The sequence below is a fragment of the Suricata suricatta genome, chromosome 12 (genome assembly GCF_006229205.1).
Source record: "Suricata suricatta isolate VVHF042 chromosome 12, meerkat_22Aug2017_6uvM2_HiC, whole genome shotgun sequence".
In the NCBI taxonomy this organism is placed as follows: Eukaryota; Metazoa; Chordata; class Mammalia; order Carnivora; family Herpestidae; genus Suricata; species Suricata suricatta.
The window spans coordinates 84613511-84631070 of NC_043711.1; the positions used below are offsets into that span (position 1 = coordinate 84613511).

A 17560-nucleotide genomic window follows, 5' to 3' on the forward strand; every position below is an offset into this window, starting at 1 on the left:
GGGATGATACACACCAAGGGCCGAGCTCGCCATCGCTGTTACAAACACTCCTGAAGCGCTGTTTTTACCTCTGTCCGCCACTCGTGTCCTAGACCCAGGAGCTACCTGCTTTGGGGTTGTGTCCCAGGCAGCCTCTACCCGACTGTACAGGCCACTGAGGGCAGAAGAGGCGTCGCATTCAGAGCCAGGTCCTCACCAGCTGGGGGGAAATCCCCGGACTAACCGGGCCTCAGTTTCCTCTCGGTGCAACGGGAACAATCCCAGCGCCGGCGGGAGATGTGGCGGAGGGAGCGTTCTCACACGCGTCAGGTTTTGCATGACTTCTCCCCTCGGTAACGGCCCCCACTCCCGGCGCGCAGCACACAGTAGGCGCTCCGGAAACGCTCTGCGAACGGAGAAACGGGCCACTTCCTGCCCCCAAGCGGACTCTCAGGAGGCTGGGTTCCCACCACTCCTCCTCAGAGGCCATGTGGCATTCCTGAGGGTGGGGGTGGGCGCAGGAAGAAGGTGCCCTCCCGGCCCCGCCCCCTCCGGGAGCGGTGGGCGGGACGAAGCCCCAGGCCGCCGACGGCCCGCCCCGCGGGAGGTGGGCGTGGCTCGCCGCGCTCCTCACAAAGTTTGTTTTCTCCCTGCGGGCGGGTGGGGGAGGGCGAGTAAAGCGCGAGGTGGGGGGAGGAGAGGGGATCTGACGTCAGGCCGCGAGGTGCTTTCCAGCCGCGAGCTGTCAGGCCGAGTGTCAGGCCCGGCAGGTACGCTGCGCGCTCCGCTGGCGCCCCCCGCCCCCTGCCAGGACGCCCGAGACTGAGCCCGGGGCCTCGTGGACGGAAAAGCCGCTCCGAAAAGTCAGTGCGGGGCGCAGGAGGGGGACACAGGCGGGCGGGGGGCGCGCGGACAACTTGGAAAGTTTCTTTTTCTCGGCCCGGCGGGGGAGGGGGCGTCGTCCTGGCGCGTGAGAGTGTGGGTGTGAGAGCTCCGGTGTTTGTGAGCCCCCACTGCGGGGTGCGAGCGGGGACCGGTGGGGGGACTGTCCCACTCCCCCCGGTTGGAAGCTCTCTCGGGGCCCTTCTGGGGGGGACCAGCTCCTTACGATCCCAGCCTGTGAGAGGGCCTCCCCAGCCCCGGGCCGGGGTGAGCGCGCGGGGAGCGGGTTTGTTTGGTTTAAAAAGTGCACGTTGCTAACCGCCGCCAGTGCCCCCCCACCCCCCCGCCGCGGCCGAGCCGAGGAGGGGGCCGTCGAGAGTGACAGCTGCGGGTGGGGGCAGCGGGAAGGGCCCAGGGCTGGGGGGCTGGGGAGCCCGCGCGAGTTCCCCTTTCCTTTGGAACAAAGGAAAGTCTGTCTCGGAGGCATCTGTCACTCCCAGACGGGCCAAGAAAGCAGGGCGCGTGGGGCTGGCGACCCGAAGAAAGTTTGTGCGCGTCGGGACCATCGGGTCGGCTGAGCGTGAGCCGAGCCTCCCGCTGGGGAAGCACTCAGTCTCCGGGGCAGGGGGCGGCCAACATGGAGTCTGGGCGCAGGGCTGGGGGGGCGGTGCGGAGGTGGGAGCCCAGCCCCCTCCCCTCCCCCTCCGGGCCGAGTTCGGAGCACAAAGCCGAGCGCGCAGGCTCGGCCATCCCCGCGCCCCGAAGCCAGCGCCGAGCGGCGGGGGAAGGGGGTGGGAACCAAACTTTTTCCTGCCCCGGGACAGACACGTGAGTTTTCTTTCTTCCAGAGCCCCCGCCCCACCGGCATTTCGGGCCCGAGGGGGAGCCGGGGCACCGAGTCTGGCGCGGGGTAGGGGGCCGAGGGGTGCAGGCACCCCGAGCCCAGGCCGATTCTCCGCCGCCCCAGGAGCCATGTGCTCCGACTGGGTCTGGGCCGCGGGGGAGGCTGCGCGCTTTGTGTGAACTGTTGGGAATGCAGCTAGAGTGAGCGGCCGGGTGAGTGTTGGGGCGAGCTGTGGGAGTTGTCAGAAAGTTCATTCGGGAGTGGCCGCAGGTCTGCGTCGTGGAGTGTGTAGGAGGGTGCACCCGGTGTCGTGTCGTGAGGGTGCTGCCACAGGCCAGTTGGGGTAAGAATTGATCGTTGGTGTGATGACGTTTGGAGTTTCCCCAGAGTTTGTGGGTGGGCGGGTCGGTTGGAGTTTGTGGGTAGGCATAGGTCCAGGAATTGGGCTGTGCCGTGGGTACCAGTTGTTCGTGCTGGACGTGGGATTCTGTAAACTATGTGTGTGCTGTGTTTGTCGGTGAAAACCAAGGTGGTTCCAGGAGCTCAGCGATGGTTTGGTGCCTGTTGTCTGAGCGCTGTTAAGAAGGTTGCCTGGTGGTGAGGGTGTGTGTGTCTGTCTCGTTGCGGGGGCGTGGGGGTGGGTGTTGGAAACCTCCCGGACTGCAAACTGACGGGAGTGCAGGGCACCAGTGGACAGAGGTCTGTGTAGACTGAAGAGCCATCTCCATGGGCCACCTCAGGAACCCTGCAGACTGGGGCTTGGCTGGTAGCCAAGGTGGAATTTGTACAGATAACCCTGAGTAAACTTCTCATAGCTTGCCAGGGCTGCATCCCTGAGCCCAGATCCCAGCTGCCCTGGCCAGTTAGACCTCAGAAACTTGACCTCAGAAAGCAGTCTGCTCTTCGTGTTTTCTGAGGAGTGGCACCCCTAACCAATGCCTGTGTCACCTCCAGGTGGCCTGGCTGGGAGGGTAGACCCTTCCCTCGAAAGCCTGGCCTAGCCAGCCCAGATATCTGGGCTCAGGCCCAAGTCGAGGAAACAAAACCTGGGAGATGCCAGAGTCTGTTGGCCCAGCCTGCTGGGTAGCTGTTAAAAGGCTGAGGAGGGAGGAACCTTGAGATTCTGGCATTAGCTTGCCCTGTAACTTTTGGTTTTAAAATGTAAATCTCTTTTGCATGTGTAATCAAGAAGTTTGTCAGGGGGATGAGCAACTGAGTTGGGTTGTTTAGGGAAACACTTTCCTTCATTTTGACAGATGAAGAGGAGACTCAAGCCCAGAGAGGAGAGCACACTTGCCAAGGTCACATAGCCAAGATGGGGAAACTAGAGTTCAGCCTTGCTCATTTATCTGGATTTTTGAGGAGTTGATTCATGGACCAAGCCAGAGGCTTAGATGACAAAGGAGAAGGTCTGAGACAACCAATAGGGATGATTCAACACTCTCTCTGCATGGTACACAGTAGATGCGGTAAATGTTACATGGATTGCTGTGAGACCATGGTGATTAATAATAGACTTTCCAGACCTGGGCAGGGGGGTTGGGAGGAGTTGGTTGATGGTGGCAAACCTTGGTCCAAGCCATATTTCCATACCATATCCTGGAGGTGTAATTTTTTTTTTCCATAACACTTTTCTTGAGATGTAACACACATAACATACAACTTACCCATGTAAAGCAAACTGGTTTTAGTATATTCACAACTATGTAGCTACCACGACAGTCAATTGTAAAACATTTCTTATCACCTCAAAAAGAAACTCCATACCCCTTTAGCTATCAATCCATTCCCCTCCAGCCTCTTCTAAATATTTCATAAAGTTGGAATCATATGTGTTCTTTGTGACTTGCTTCTTTCGCTTAGCATATTTTCAAGGTTGACCCACACTGTGGCATGGATCAGGACTTAGCTCCTTTTTGTGGCCAAATAATATTCCACTCCATGGATGGAGTACAGTTTTGCTTATCTATTGCTCTGTTGATGGACACTTGGGTTGTTTCCACCTTCTGGCTATTAAAAATAACGTTGTTGTAAACATTTGTGTTGAAGGCTTTGTGTGATTTTTTTTTTTTTTTTTTTTTTATCTTTGGTAGGTTTTTTCATTTCTCTTTGGTAGATTCCTAGGAGTTAAATTACTGGGTCACGTGGTACCTGTTTAAGTTAAATGGCTTTCTCTCTGGACCTTGGTTTTCTCATTTATAAAATGACGATGATAGTAGTATCTCTCTTAACAAGGGCTTTGTGATGATTGAATGAGAAGTGTGAAGTGCTCAGCACAGAGCATGGAAAACAGACCCCAGTGGTAGCTGTTATTTCTAGCCAAGGACTGCTTATTAATAAGCTGCCATTTACTTTAGCAGTCCTCTGCTGGGCCCATGAAATGGAGGCATCTTGGACTCATCCCTTTTAGGTTGCCCAGACCATGGTATGGTCTAAAACTCTGATTTGTTATTGCCCCATTTCTGGTGTCCCAGGTTCTAATAATGATGTGTTTGGGGACAGGGAAAGGATGAGAGGCAATGTGTGGTAATAATGTCCCCACCCCCTCTGTCACTTGCTCCAGGCTTGCCCAAGGTCCAGCCTAGCCCCTAGACACCATGTCAGACAGTGATCTGGGTGAGGATGAAGGCCTCCTCTCCCTGGCAGGCAAGAGGAAGCGCAGAGGGAACCTGCCCAAAGAGTCGGTGAAGATCCTCCGGGACTGGCTGTACTTGCACCGCTACAACGCCTACCCCTCCGAGCAGGAGAAGCTGAGCCTTTCTGGACAGACCAACCTGTCAGTGCTGCAGGTAAGGAGCAAGTAGCAGGAGACCTGGGTTCTAGTCCTGTCTAAGCCCTGTCACAGATGCACTTTGTGGCTACATGAGGAACCCCCACCCCACCCTCCACTCTCCTACCTCCAGAGAAGACAATGACATGAAGTCATTGCAGCTAGATTTCAGATTTTGGAGAGTTCGGAAGAGGCAAGGTGTCGTTATTAACTCTTGATGTCATTAACAGTGAAGGCCATGGGAAGGCTAGAAGGCATTGAGTGTTTGGGATTTGGCCTCCAGGCCCAGAGCAGTGTTTGGATAGTGACTTGGTTGCAGAAAGGCAGGTGGTGGTCTGCAGTGTGGTTAAAAAATTAGTTGGGGATCATTTGTCAAGGAAAGGGCAGAATTCAGAGGTTCTGGATTCAAAACCCAGTTTGCCACATAGGAGCTGGGGACCACATCTTGATTTCTCCATCTGTAAAGTGGGAATTAGAATCCTCCCCTGCCTGACTGAATTGTTATAAGGAGCAGATTCAGAATTGGATGTAAAAGTGCTGTGCGGGCACCTGGCTGGCTCCGTCAGTGGAACATGCACCTCTTGATCTTGGGGTTGTGAGTCCAAGATTATACATGTTGGGTATAGATTTTACACATTGGGTATATTTTTATACTTAGAAATAAAATTTTGGGGCACCTGGGTGGCTCAGTCAGTTAAGTGTCCAACTTCACAGATCATGATCTCACAGCTCATGGGTTTGAGGCCATGCATTGACAGCTTAGAGCCTGGAGTGTGCTTTGGATTCTGTGTCTCCCTCTTTCTCTGCACCTCCTCCACTTACACTCTAACTCTCTCAAAAACAAACATTAAAAAAATTTTTTTTAATAAAATCTTTAAAAAAGAAGAAGAAAGAAAGAAAATAGGAGCGCCTGGGTGGCTCAGTCAGCTAGGCATCTGACTCTTGGTTTTGGCTCAGGTCATGATTTCACAGTCTGAGTTCGAGCCCTGCATGGGGCTTCCAGCTTATAGCGCAGAGCCTGCTTAGGATACTCTCTCACCCTCTCTCTCTGCCCCCTCCGCCGTACTGTCATCCTGTCTCTGTCAAAATAAATATATAAACTTAAAAAAGAGAGATATAATGAAGAAAGTACTTTGTAAACCATGCACATGAGCATATCCAAAAACTGTGTTATTTACTTTTTGTTCAGTGCAAGGTATTATTTCCTTTGAATTGCCCCAAGTGCTGATCTGTTGCTCTGTTTTCATGGTGCTGAGGCCGGACTCCTTGGATTACCACACCATGCTCATCATGAGTCGACTAAGCCTCACCCCAAGCCCCTCTGCTACTTGTTTCACCTCTGTCTTTTCCTAGCCTGTTACTTCAATCTACGATGCTGTCTCTCCCTCCTTCCCTGACCCTACTCTGAACTTCCATCTCTTCCCAGCTCCCATCCCTCCTCCATGATGCCTCATGGTGAGTATTCAGCCCTTAGAACTCCTGTCACCATACTTTGTACTTGCTGGGCAGTGGTTAATGGGAGTCTGTCTGCAAGAAAGGCTCTAGAATTATAGACCCTGACTCAGATCCCATCTTCTCCACAAGAGGACGCCTGGATATTGGCCAGGTCCAGGCCTTTCCCTGAGCCTAATCTTCTCAACTGAGAAAGGGAGATGATTGTTGGTACTTTCATAGCACGTAAGGCGGAGGAACAGAGAAGACGAATTTAAGGCTTACTGTGAGGTGAGCACAGAATGGGTGTTGCTGCTCTATTTATCCTCATCTCTCCTAGATCTAGATCTTGGACTGACCCCACATGTCTAGTAGCAGTGCCTAGCATCTCATGGTGTACCTAGTACATGGAGTATCTAGTCTAGGATGGGAAACTGAGGGAAGACGTAGCCATTGGTGTTTACGAAAAGTGATCACAGCTGGGACAGTAGGCAGCAGAGACCCAGGCAAGGCTTCTAAGCCAGGCTGGAATATCAAAAGTCCTCCCAGAAGAGGTGGACCTGAACTGCAGGATGTAGAACAACAGAGGCTAAAGGCTGGAACCTGAGAACCAGGATAACTTAGGCTCATTGCTGGTCTTCTGCCTCAAGCCTTTTTCCCTCAGTCCATTCTTGAACCTCTCTCTCCCTCCCTCCCTCTCTCTCTCTCTCTCTCTCTCTCTCTTTTTAAGTTTATTTTTGACAGAAACCGCTTGAGTAGGGGAGAGGCAGAGAGAAAGGGAAAGAGAATCTCAAGGAGGCTCTAGCTGTCACCACAGACCCTGAGGGTGGGGCTTGAACTCACAAAATTGTGAGATCATGAGCCAATCAATGTCTGACACTTAACCGACTGAGCCACCCAGGTGCCCCATTAATTGCTTTACAAATCAGTTCATGAAGTGGATCTAAGGTCTAACAAGTTATATTCCCTCAGCCCATTCTCTTGAACACAGAAGTACATATCTGATTATGTCATACACTCCATGGATCCCCATTGTCCTCTGGATAGAAGCCAAACTCAGAAGCTCATAAGCCTCATCTCTCAGTCCTTCCTTTCCCTGAGGCCTGTGAACCTTCCAACTTCTGTGCCTCCGGGCCTTCTCCTGTGGCTTCTTCCTGACTTTTCTGAACTGGCTCACTCAATTTAAGCACTTCCTCACGAAAGCATTCTTTGCCTGGCTTTGAGGCCACGGCTGTGTGTTCCTGGTATATACCTCATACCTAGGCTGTCAAACCACGTATCATACTGTAGTGAAATTACCTTTTTTTTTCAGGGACACTGTTTCTTATATCTGAGTAATATACCAGTTTCTTTTGAAGAAGTTAATTTTTCATGGACCCACTTCCTCCGATCACGTTGACTTGAAACATTTTTATTATCATATCACGTAAGCATGTACAAACAAACCTGGGTTAAAAAAAAAAACTTCTTGCTTTTACTCTTGTAGATTATAAAATAACCAGTTTTCCAAAGTAAATAAATCTTAAACCAATGAGATTCCATCTCACCGCGTTAATGTAAAATGGTTGGTGGGGATGGTGTTTTGCTGACTGGGCTCTGGTGGTATAGTATGACAAAGGCACAGACTCGGAGTTGAGCAAGTCTGGATTGCCAGAGGCCACAGTGCTCCTACTGGAGATCAAAACGGAAACAAAAGTTAAACCTTCTTGTGAGAACTAGTAGATCCCTTGGATCATATATCCCTGATCCCATTTAGAAAAATATAGGTCTGGGACAAGGATTTGTTGCTGGAAACTTCTGAGGAATGGCGCCTGGATCCTGGCGTGTTCTGGTAAAAGGGTTCTGGTGGTGGCCTCCCTGCTCTAGAGTCAATGCTGGAGTTAAAGGAGCAGTGGGGACCGTGTGGCCCTTGATGGAAACTATACCATGAACCTCCAAGCTGGCTCCAACCCTTTCTGAGGGGTTCCCCTCGACTGCCCTTGCTAAGCTCATTTGGTCAGTCACTAATTCCTAAACAGTCACGTCTTTTTTTCCCCCCTAAACATTCACATCTTAAATATTTCTGGAATATGGCTTTCCTACCCTGGTCCAACCTGTCATTGTCTTACCACTTGACACTCGTCTATTTAAAACCCTTCAGTGAGTCTTGCCGACCTAATAACAGTATCACCCGTCCCTGTCTGCAGAGGGGGCCTCATCCCTGCCCCCATATTCATGCTACACTGATCAGTACCCCAGACCACTTTGTTCCCTCCCACACATGACCAGGGAGACCCCCAACCCTCATAGGAGCTGTGTGCCACCACCGTAGCAGGGTCAGCATTTGACAATGAACTGTAACTGCTTTTTAGAACACACCAAACTCCAGAGGCCAAGTCTTATCACTGGATCCCAAGTGTTTAGCTCAATGCCTGGTATCTGGTAGGTGCTCAGTAAATAATTGTTGAATTGACGGAAAATGAATAAGTGCTGGAAATGTCAACAGGCAGGAAATGTAGTGGCTCCTCAATTGGGAAAAATTGCCTTAAGTCCCTGGAGGCATCTCTTTTTCCTATATCTAGTTTTTTAAAATTTGCTCTTTATTAAGAACATTTGCAAATATCCACAAAAAGAATATTCTAATGCACTCCTGGTACCAATCACCTGGCTTCAACAAGCATCAGTGTTTTGCCAAGTTTGTTTTCTCTCTCCCTGGGGACAGCTCTTTTGATTGTCTCCTTTAACTGGCCCAGGAGCAATCTCATTAGCAAGTCAATGAGTCATTTAACTAACTGGTTTGCTGGTACTGGCCTGGGGCTAGGCAGTTGGGAGGGTAAAACCAAAAAAAAAAAAGTCATTTGTGAAGGGTTTTCACTGGTCCCTGTGACAGTGGTTTCTGTGGTTCTCAGAAGCCCGCTGCCTATTGGGGGAGGGAAGGGTAACCTGGCAGAGAGGGAGGGCTCCGGCCCCATTCTTTCACTGTACTACTGATGGGGTTGTGCTGTGCGCTGGAAACTATGGTAGAACAGGCACTATGCCTTCCCGTAGGGAGGGAAGACAATATTTAAAGGACTAAGAGTTCCGATGTAATTAACCACCAATGTAATTGGTAAAAAGAAAAATGACACCAGTGCGGTGTCAGCTGAGCTCTCCATTCCTTAAAGTCCATTAGGACCCCATTCAAATGCAGCTTCCTAAGGGAAGCCTTTCCCAAAGTTAGAAGGAGGCGGGGGTAGGAGGGGTTAAACCATTGATTCCTGAGCTCTGGCAGCAGAACTTGGGTGAGCTTGTTTTAAAACACACATTCCTGGGGTGCCTGGGTGGCTAGTCAGTTAAGCAGCAGACTTTGGCTCAGGTCATGATCTCATGGTTCCTGGGTTTGAGCCCTCCCTCTCTGCCCCTCCCCAGCTCATGGATGGTCCTGGGTGCTCTCTCTTTCTCAAAAATAAACAAACATTAAAAAAAAAAAAAATAAAAACACACATTCCTGATCCTACCACCACTATTACCACTGGCTCTATAGAGCAGATGAGAGTTACTGTTTGGTTTTTTGTTTGTAAATAATCTCCACACCCAATGTGGGGCTCGAACTTAAAACCCCATGATCAAGAGTTGCACACTCTTCTAACTGAGGAAGCCAGGCACCCTGAGATAGTTACTTTTTAAAGTCACCCTCAAGGTGATATTAACAGTCACTTCCCTTTAAGAACACCTGGGTATGGATGGTCACAACACACGTAAAGGGACAGTGATGTTTAGGGAAGGTCTTTCCATGCCCTTCACTTGCTCCCTTTTGTTTCTGTATTTCACAGTTGAAACGATGTTAAAATTAAAACACTTGTGTCGCTTTCTTCAAAGGCCCTCCTCTGATCTTCATGGCCTTCATCAGCTTCCTGGTGCTCGCCCTCAACTCCCATTTGCCACAGTGATTCCTCCCACATTCTTCATCCCAGCCGCTGATAAAAAAAATATTGGCAGGCCAGCAGCCTTTAAGATAGGCCCCTGTTTTATGATAGAGACAGGCTTTCAGGCACCCAGCCTGTGTTGTGCCATATCAATGACAGAATTCACCTTGGCATTCTCCCTACCAACTCCCCAAGGACCTTGAGTGGGGGCAAGTCATATGCTCTTTTCCTGACTTGGGCATGGGTTGGGCAGCTGGAAGGGGGTACAGAAAATCCTGATAGCCTGCTCTCACAGCTGGCACTAGTGGTGCACTCAGGCCTCCTGCCCTTGCCCAGCCCCCCTCAGCTGTGCATTTCTATCGGATGAGAAGACAAAACAGTACAGTGCCAAGTTTACTGTGGACCAGGATGAGCATTGTGGAAAAGTATATGTGGGGGGGGGTGGTTTTTCTGCCATTCTTTTCCCAGAATTCTATGCCAAAATGGGAGGCACAGCTAGGGAGTAGGTGCCCACACAGCTGCTAGTAAACACCTCAACTCCCCTCCCCAAGACTGCTTTCCCAACAGAAATGTTCATCCCTACTTCACTTGACCCAGGTCATTGTGACCTGACCATCTTCCCTGTGTGCAGGACTACGGTGTGCAGACTCAGTGTCCTCTGGTAGCACAGGTAGCAGGGAAGGCAGCTGCAGGATGCAGAAATGGAAGCATCTAAGCAAGCAGAAAAGACTTCAGTCTCTTCACCTGGCAGTGGGGGTTGCCAGAAACAGAGTCCAGCCTTCCAACTGATGACCTTGAGCCAGTTACTGAAGCCCTCTGATCAGGGCCTCTGTTCACTGGCTCAAATAAAGTGATCATCACAGAACCTGTCTCATAAGCTGTAGATTAAATGAATAATTAGATGGGAAATGTTCAGAATACCACCTCATTGCTTTTAGGATTATGATCAGGATTATTCAATTATCTGTTCTGTTTGGTAAGACACAGCAAAGCACAGTAAGAACAGCAGTAGGGGCCCTAAAGCCAGGAGACCTGGGTTTGGATCCCAGCTATACACTTGGAGCCTGTCACTTTGGGCAAGTTGTCATCTTTTAAGAGTGCACTTTCCCTTTAGTACTTAGGGACACTGCTCACTACCTTCCAGGCTTGTACACAGATTAAACATAACACAAGTGAGATGGCTGGCATACTTGGTATCAAAGGTGCTTAGTTCCTTTGCTGCATCCAGCCGTTCAGCCCTGCTTCTCTCTGGGGCTCCCCTGCAGCTGTAGAGCATTCAGGTCAGCCAGAGTTGCCGATGACTGGTGGTGTGTGTGTGCTCAGATGTTCTGGGAAGACCACAGAGGTGAAGAAGAGTGAATGAGAACTCCCGGGGCCAAGTATGCCAGCCATCTCACTTGTGTTATGTTTAATCTGTGTACAAGGAATGGAGAGGAAGAGAACCCACAAGAAGGCTCTGGATCTGCTCTGACCAGGAGCTTTCCCAGCCTGACAGGACCAGGAGCCTAGTGGCCCCTGCACCTGTGGAATGGGTACAACGGCAGCCTGCTGGGCAAGGAGCCATGCCAACTCCAGGCACCAGCTCCTGTCATAGGTGGTTGTCCCTTTGGCTGGGTAGAGGCAGATAGAGTCCACAGAAAGAAGGTACCCAGGGGCTTGTCCTAGGGCTGGGCCAAGAAAGGTGACAAGCAGAGATAGAAACTGGTATAGGATCCCTAAGGAGAGCTGGGGCTTTGATCCATTCAGCAAACAGTAATGTTAGGCATTACTGCAGCCCACACAGTTCCAAATATCCCCGCTTATAGGAGGTAAGGGGGAGAGGGTTCCTGTCTTTGACCCCTACAGTAGCTGGTGCTTGCTTGGTGAGTATCTGTTGATAAACTGGGAGAAGAGACAAGGGCCAGGAGAAGGATCTACAGTGTGAAATGTGGGTCAGGCCACTAGAGGCCCTTTAGTGCTTTCCCTGTTGTTCTGGCCTAGTGGGGATCAGCCCTGCCTGCTTCTTCTGTCAGTTCTACCGAGTTCCCAAAGACTAGATCGACTCTTCATATTATTGTCCCCACCACTGGACCTTCCCTCCATTGGCTGAATCATAGTTGTAATTTTATGTTCACTTGTATGATGACTTTAACTCTCCCTTCCTAACATCAGTGTGTTGGAGGGCTGGGGTTGTGTGTCTCTTGTTTGCTGCTGTGTTTCTGGGGCCAGGAACATAGGTGCTTAGTAGCTGGTTTTGATTGGGTGAACTGACCACAATCTCTTCTACACATTTCAGATATGTAACTGGTTCATCAATGCCCGGCGGCGGCTTCTACCAGACATGCTTCGGAAGGATGGCAAAGACCCCAACCAATTCACCATCTCTCGCCGTGGGGGTAAGGCCTCAGATGTGGCCCTGCCCCGTGGCAGCAGCCCCTCGGTGCTGGCTGTGTCTGTACCGGCCCCCACCAATGTGCTGTCCTTGTCTGTGTGCTCCATGCCGCTCCACTCAGGCCAGGGGGAGAAGCCAGCAGCCCCCTTCCCACAAGGAGAGCTGGAGTCTCGTAAGCCCCTGGTGACCCCTGGCAACACACTCACCCTACTGACCAGGGCTGAAGCTGGAAGCCCCACCGGTGGACTCTTCAACACACCACCACCCACACCCCCAGAGCAGGACAAGGAGGACTTCAGTAGCTTCCAGCTGCTGGTGGAGGTGGCACTACAGAGGGCTGCTGAGATGGAGCTTCAGAAGCAGCAGGACCCATCACCCCCCTTACTGCACACTCCTATCCCCTTAGTCTCTGAAAACCCCAAGTAGGCATCTGCCAGAAGGGGTGCTCGAGGCTCGAGCCAGCTATCCTGGATTTCTGTTTTGGTTCCCTTTCATACAGAGGGTTTTCTTTGGATCACTGCCAAACATCGGGGTCATCTCCTCTGTCCAGAGGTCTTCAGCAAGGAGATGCCAGCTGGCATCCTCGCACTGTGATGGAGACCTCTCTACTGACTGCCGTTTCTCCAGGCCTCCTCAGTGATGAGATTGAGATCGGAGACAGGCATGGTGCTGCTGCTGCTTCTCCAGAGAATTCCCAGGACACTTTTGTCCCAGCCTGCTCTCCTAGGCTGGGCACAGGAAACCTACTACATTCAGACCTATGCCCCTGAGCTGGGCCTCTTTTTTGTTAAGCCAAGTGTGGACATTCCGAGTTCATAAGTGTGAACAAAAGAGAAGAGGAACCCAGAAGATGTAACAGAACTGACTCCAGTTGAATGTTTAGGTTTTCACTAAACTTTGTGCTTATTTTTCCCTTTTTGCTGGGGTTTGCATTAATGGAGTAGTTAGCCCAGGTGTGGGGAGTGAGTGTGCTGCGTGATGGCGTCTGATGAACTGAGAACCATGCACCACTGCAACTGGTGTTGTACAAGGAAGGAGGATTTTTATTTTGGGGACCAGCTAAATCTCTAAATTCCAAAAGGTTGTTTTATTGTTGGATTGGAAAAAAAGAAAGAAAAAAAAAACTTCCGGGGCTTTGGCTTTTCTGCATCAGGCACAGAAGGGAATAAAGCCTCCTTAAGTATAAAGAGCAGGTCCAGTAGAGAATCTGACCAAACCTTCTAAGCACAGAGCAGAGAAGTATGATAAAACCAGAGAGGTGGTTCTTTTTGTTTCTATTTTTATTTTTTACTATATTTTGGGGAATGGGGGAAGTAAGCTAGAACCAAGGCAGTGGGTTTTGGGTTTGTTTGTTTTTTTTCCTCTTTAATGTTTTCACCTTCTATATTCTTGAAAGCTTCACCGTGAGCCTGAGTTTTGAATGCCTTTTAAGAACTTGGATTAGTGAGACCAGAAATGTCAAAAGCTCCCAGTAGCTCCTACTTGGAGAGAAGTGAGCCATCTACTGGTCAGGAAGCCCCGTAGCTGACTCAAATGGGCAGCTTTTCCCACGATGCTGGCAAGAAACTATTCCTGGAAGAAGCAGGGAATGGTGTCCCCAGCTGCTGAGGAACTGCCTTTTAAGGAGGCTGGGGCTGGAAATCGGTTGTGAAGCCTGTTCACTGTGTCTTTGTGTTGCACCTTTTTTTAAATTGGAGTTGCAGAGGCCTCTGCCCTGGACTTCACAGTGAAACAAATCATAGTTGGTCTTACTCTTCTCCCTCCTCAATTTTTATTTTGCTGTCTCATTGCTGACAAGCATTCAACAGCAATATGCCCCATCTTTTTATATATCCTAAGAAACACTAATCCTAGGTTATTATTAGCCAAAATATTTTTGTTCCAAATAACATTGTTACTGGGCCAAAAGACCAGTCAGGAGCCCCCAGCCTATAGTTGCCTGAAGTTACCAAGTCAGACACAAGGGGGAGATTCCTGGGAAGTGACTGGCTTGGGTGGACCTGGCCAGAAGAAAGGCAGCAACATGTGTTCTGTCCTTTCTGGGATGATCCCTGAATTTTCAGGGAGGCTACCAAACTTCTCAGTGGCTTGGCCTACCCATTGCTGTGGGAATGGGGATTGGTTAATTTAAGGAGACGGAGCTTTGCTTTCTGTGAGTGGACAAGTTTCCTGTGCTCTCTCTTTTGTCACCCCACCCCCTCCTTGCTTGTCCCAGGGGGATCAGGGACCCTCACCCTCCTGAGGCCCAGCTGGGGAAGAAAAAACATAGCAGCTTCAAAATTAGTTGAAGCTGGCTGTTTGCCCAGCCTCTTCCACCCCACCCATGTCTGTGAGCCCAGGTCTGGTGTGACCATTGGAAGATGCTTGTAGCAAGGGACCCTGGGCTAGGGTGTTGGGCTATGGTGGCGCACTGAGCAGTAGAGGTGGTGAGGGGTGAGGGAGCCATGCTGCTGAATTCTGGTTGGCATTCCCCCCTTGTGCAAGATGGGGAGGCTGGGGGTGGGGCAGCCTCAGCTTGGTTCATTTGTGAGATAAATCTGGAGGAGAAGCACCGTTATCCCGTTGAATTATTTGAGCAAAAAACTACTGTAAATAACTTTTGTTTTTGTCTTTTGTCAAATAAAGTTTGTTTTTGGTTTTTGTTTTGTTTTTTAAAGCAGAAACAGATTGACCCACCAAGACCCTGGGCCCAGCCTGGAGATGGGGCAATTGCTGAGTTCTTACTGGACTTATGGCTTCCCCTCCCTCTAGTAGCCACCTGTAAGTGTTGCACGCCCTACGTCCTTATTTCCTTGGCTTCAATCCTGATCCATATCCCATTCAGCACAGTGTGCAAGGGGCATATGCATCCTAAGCTGAACCAGTCTTGCCTGGCATAAATAGGCTTTGGGGTTGGTGAGTGGTGAGGGAACTTAGGGAGCCAGCAACTTTATCCTCCCCCTCAACCAGTGAGGAAAGCCCAGGACTGCAGTAGGACGCCAGCACGGAAAGAAGCAGAGATGAAATGGATGCTCTAGTCATGTCTGAAACTGGTACCACCTCTGGACTTCCCTATTATGTAAGCTACTAAATTCCCCTTTTTTGCTTAAGCTAGCTGTAGGCTTCATTTATTTCATAATGAAATGACTATACACTTAATTGCAGCCCAGATGGTGCCAAATCAAGGACTGCAGCCATAAATGGTCTTTGTGCCTGGGCCTACACGGTGTTCACAGTATTCATTACCGCCTTAACTTTTATATGCACACAAAAGAAGTGAGGTGCCCTTTGCAGAGGTAAAGAAACTGGGAGTTCAGTTACTTGCCTGAACTGTATACAGCCAGTATTAAATGGAGCTAGGATCTGAATTCAAGTCTGTCTTGCTTGAAGGTAACCCTGACATCTGCCAGGACTTTGACTAGTGATAGGCAGTTCACTGCCTACTGGTTTTCAACTAACATGGTTTGGGCTAAGCACTAGAAATGTCTTCTACGGAACCAAATCAGCTTCTTCCTGATTCTAGTAGACCTAGATGGAGGATACTGAATCTCCCACAGGCCACTGCCCTTTAGAAATTTAGAGATAATGCCTCCCCATTCATGATCCACAGATTAAAGAGCCCCAGCTTGAGAGGTTATCCATTCACCCAAGATCCTGGTTTTCCAATTCCTTCTGTCAGTATCCCTCAAACTGGACACTTGGCCCTAGGGCTTGGCAAAATAGGAACATGCTGAAGGGCTCTTCAAAATAAATTTAAGTATTCATTTTCATCTGGAAACTGAATATTAATATTCCCCTAGAAGGGGGAGTGGGTGGTTCAACTGCCATAGGAGAGATGGCTTCTTACAAATACTTTGCATTTTCAAAGAACTGAAACCAAAAGCGTCCTGCACATCAAGCTTCAAATTGAACCCTGGAGTAAGCAAGCACTAGAGAAAGTTGACGGAAACAATATGGCTAGGACCCCTCTCTGAAGTTAGAAGTGTTATCTAAAGACATCTACCTTTCCTGTAACAGTCCCACTTAAACAGCTTTTAAATGCATTTCTGAGGTAGTAGGGTGCACCGACTCAGTTCGTTGAGCATCCAACTCTTGATTTTGGCTCAGGTCATGATCTCATGATTCCTAAATTCAAGCCTCATGTTAGGCTCTGCACGCGAGAATCATTTAGGATTTTCTCTCACCCTGTCTCTCTGCCTCTTCCCAGCTCATGTGCATGGGCGCACACTCTCTCTCAAATAAACTCAAAAAATATTTAAGTGCATTTCTGGGGGCACCTGGCTGGCTCAATCAGTGGAGCATATGACTCGATCTTGGGGTCATGAGTTCTAGCCCCATCTAGCCCCATGTTGGGGGTAAGGTTACTAAAAAAAAAATAAAAACATTAAAAGTACACTCCAGAAACTGCTAACGTGAAAACCCCAGACAGGAGGGGCTTTGCCTGCCTTGATGTGCTGTAACCTTGCTATGCTAGCCATTGGAGGAGGATGAACTAGGATAATCCATGTTTGGGGAGGATGTTAAAGATTTTATGGTTTAAAAAAAATTTTTTTTCAATGTTTATCTTTGAGAGACAGAGTATGAGTGGGTGAGGGGCAAAGAGAGAGGGAGACACAATCCAAAGCAAGCTCCAGGCTCTGAGCTGTCAGCACAGAGTCTCATGCGGACCTCAAACTCATAAACCATGAGATCATAGACCTAAGCTGAAGTCATATGCTTAACTGACTGAGCCACCCAGGCGCCCCAAGAATTTATTTTTTAAGTAATCTCTACACCCAGAGTGGGGCTCAAACTCAACCCCAAGATCAAGAGTTGTACATTCCACCTACTGAGCCAGTCAGGCACCCCCCAAGACAATCCATATGTTTTTGTTATTTGGCTTTTCAGGACAGGGCTGAGAGTGAAACAGAACTGTGAAAATAACTTGACTCATACCACATAGCTTTTAAGTGGCAGAACTGGGGGTGCGTGGGTGGCTCAGTTGATTAAGCATCGAACTCTTGATCTCAGCTCAGGTCTTGATCTCAGGATCATGAGTTGAAGCCTTGCACTGGGCTTTATGCTGGACATGAATACTACTTCAAAAAAAAGTTGTTCCAGGCGGAACTGGAACAAAGTACCCAGAGAAAGAATTCTCAAGACTTAATATGGGGGCATCTGGGTGGCTCGGTCGGTTAGCCTCCGACTTTGGCTCGGGTCAGATCTCACGTTCGTGAGTTCGAGCCCCGTGTCAGGCTCTGTGCTGACAGCTAGCTCAGAGCCTGGAGCCTACTTCCGGTTCTATGACTCCTTCTCTCTCTGCCCCTCCCCCTCTCATGCTCTGTCTCTCTCTGTATCAAGACTAAATAAAACATTAAAAATTTTTTAAAAAAGACAATATGTATGAAGATAATCATAGTCATTCTGTCAGTAAAGCTTAC

General features: G+C 49.6%; 1 protein-coding gene across 5 annotated transcripts; it reads left to right on the forward strand.

Annotated features, from left to right (window-relative positions):
* The first annotated feature begins 691 nt into the window (after window positions 1-691).
* TGIF2 (TGFB induced factor homeobox 2) lies at window positions 692-12749 on the forward strand. 5 transcript variants are annotated; one of them, XM_029918659.1, is made up of 3 exons: window positions 692-842; window positions 4269-4494; window positions 12066-12749. In XM_029918659.1, exons 2-3 carry the CDS (start codon window positions 4303-4305, stop codon window positions 12585-12587), a joined length of 714 nt encoding a protein of 237 aa, XP_029774519.1. In that variant the 5' UTR covers window positions 692-842; window positions 4269-4302; the 3' UTR covers window positions 12588-12749. The 5 variants fall into 5 exon arrangements, with proteins under 5 accessions (XP_029774519.1, XP_029774521.1, XP_029774523.1 ...); XM_029918661.1 differs by having other exon boundaries at window positions 714-749; XM_029918663.1 differs by lacking the exon at window positions 692-842 and adding an exon at window positions 991-1128.
* Window positions 12750-17560: the final 4811 nt, after the last annotated feature.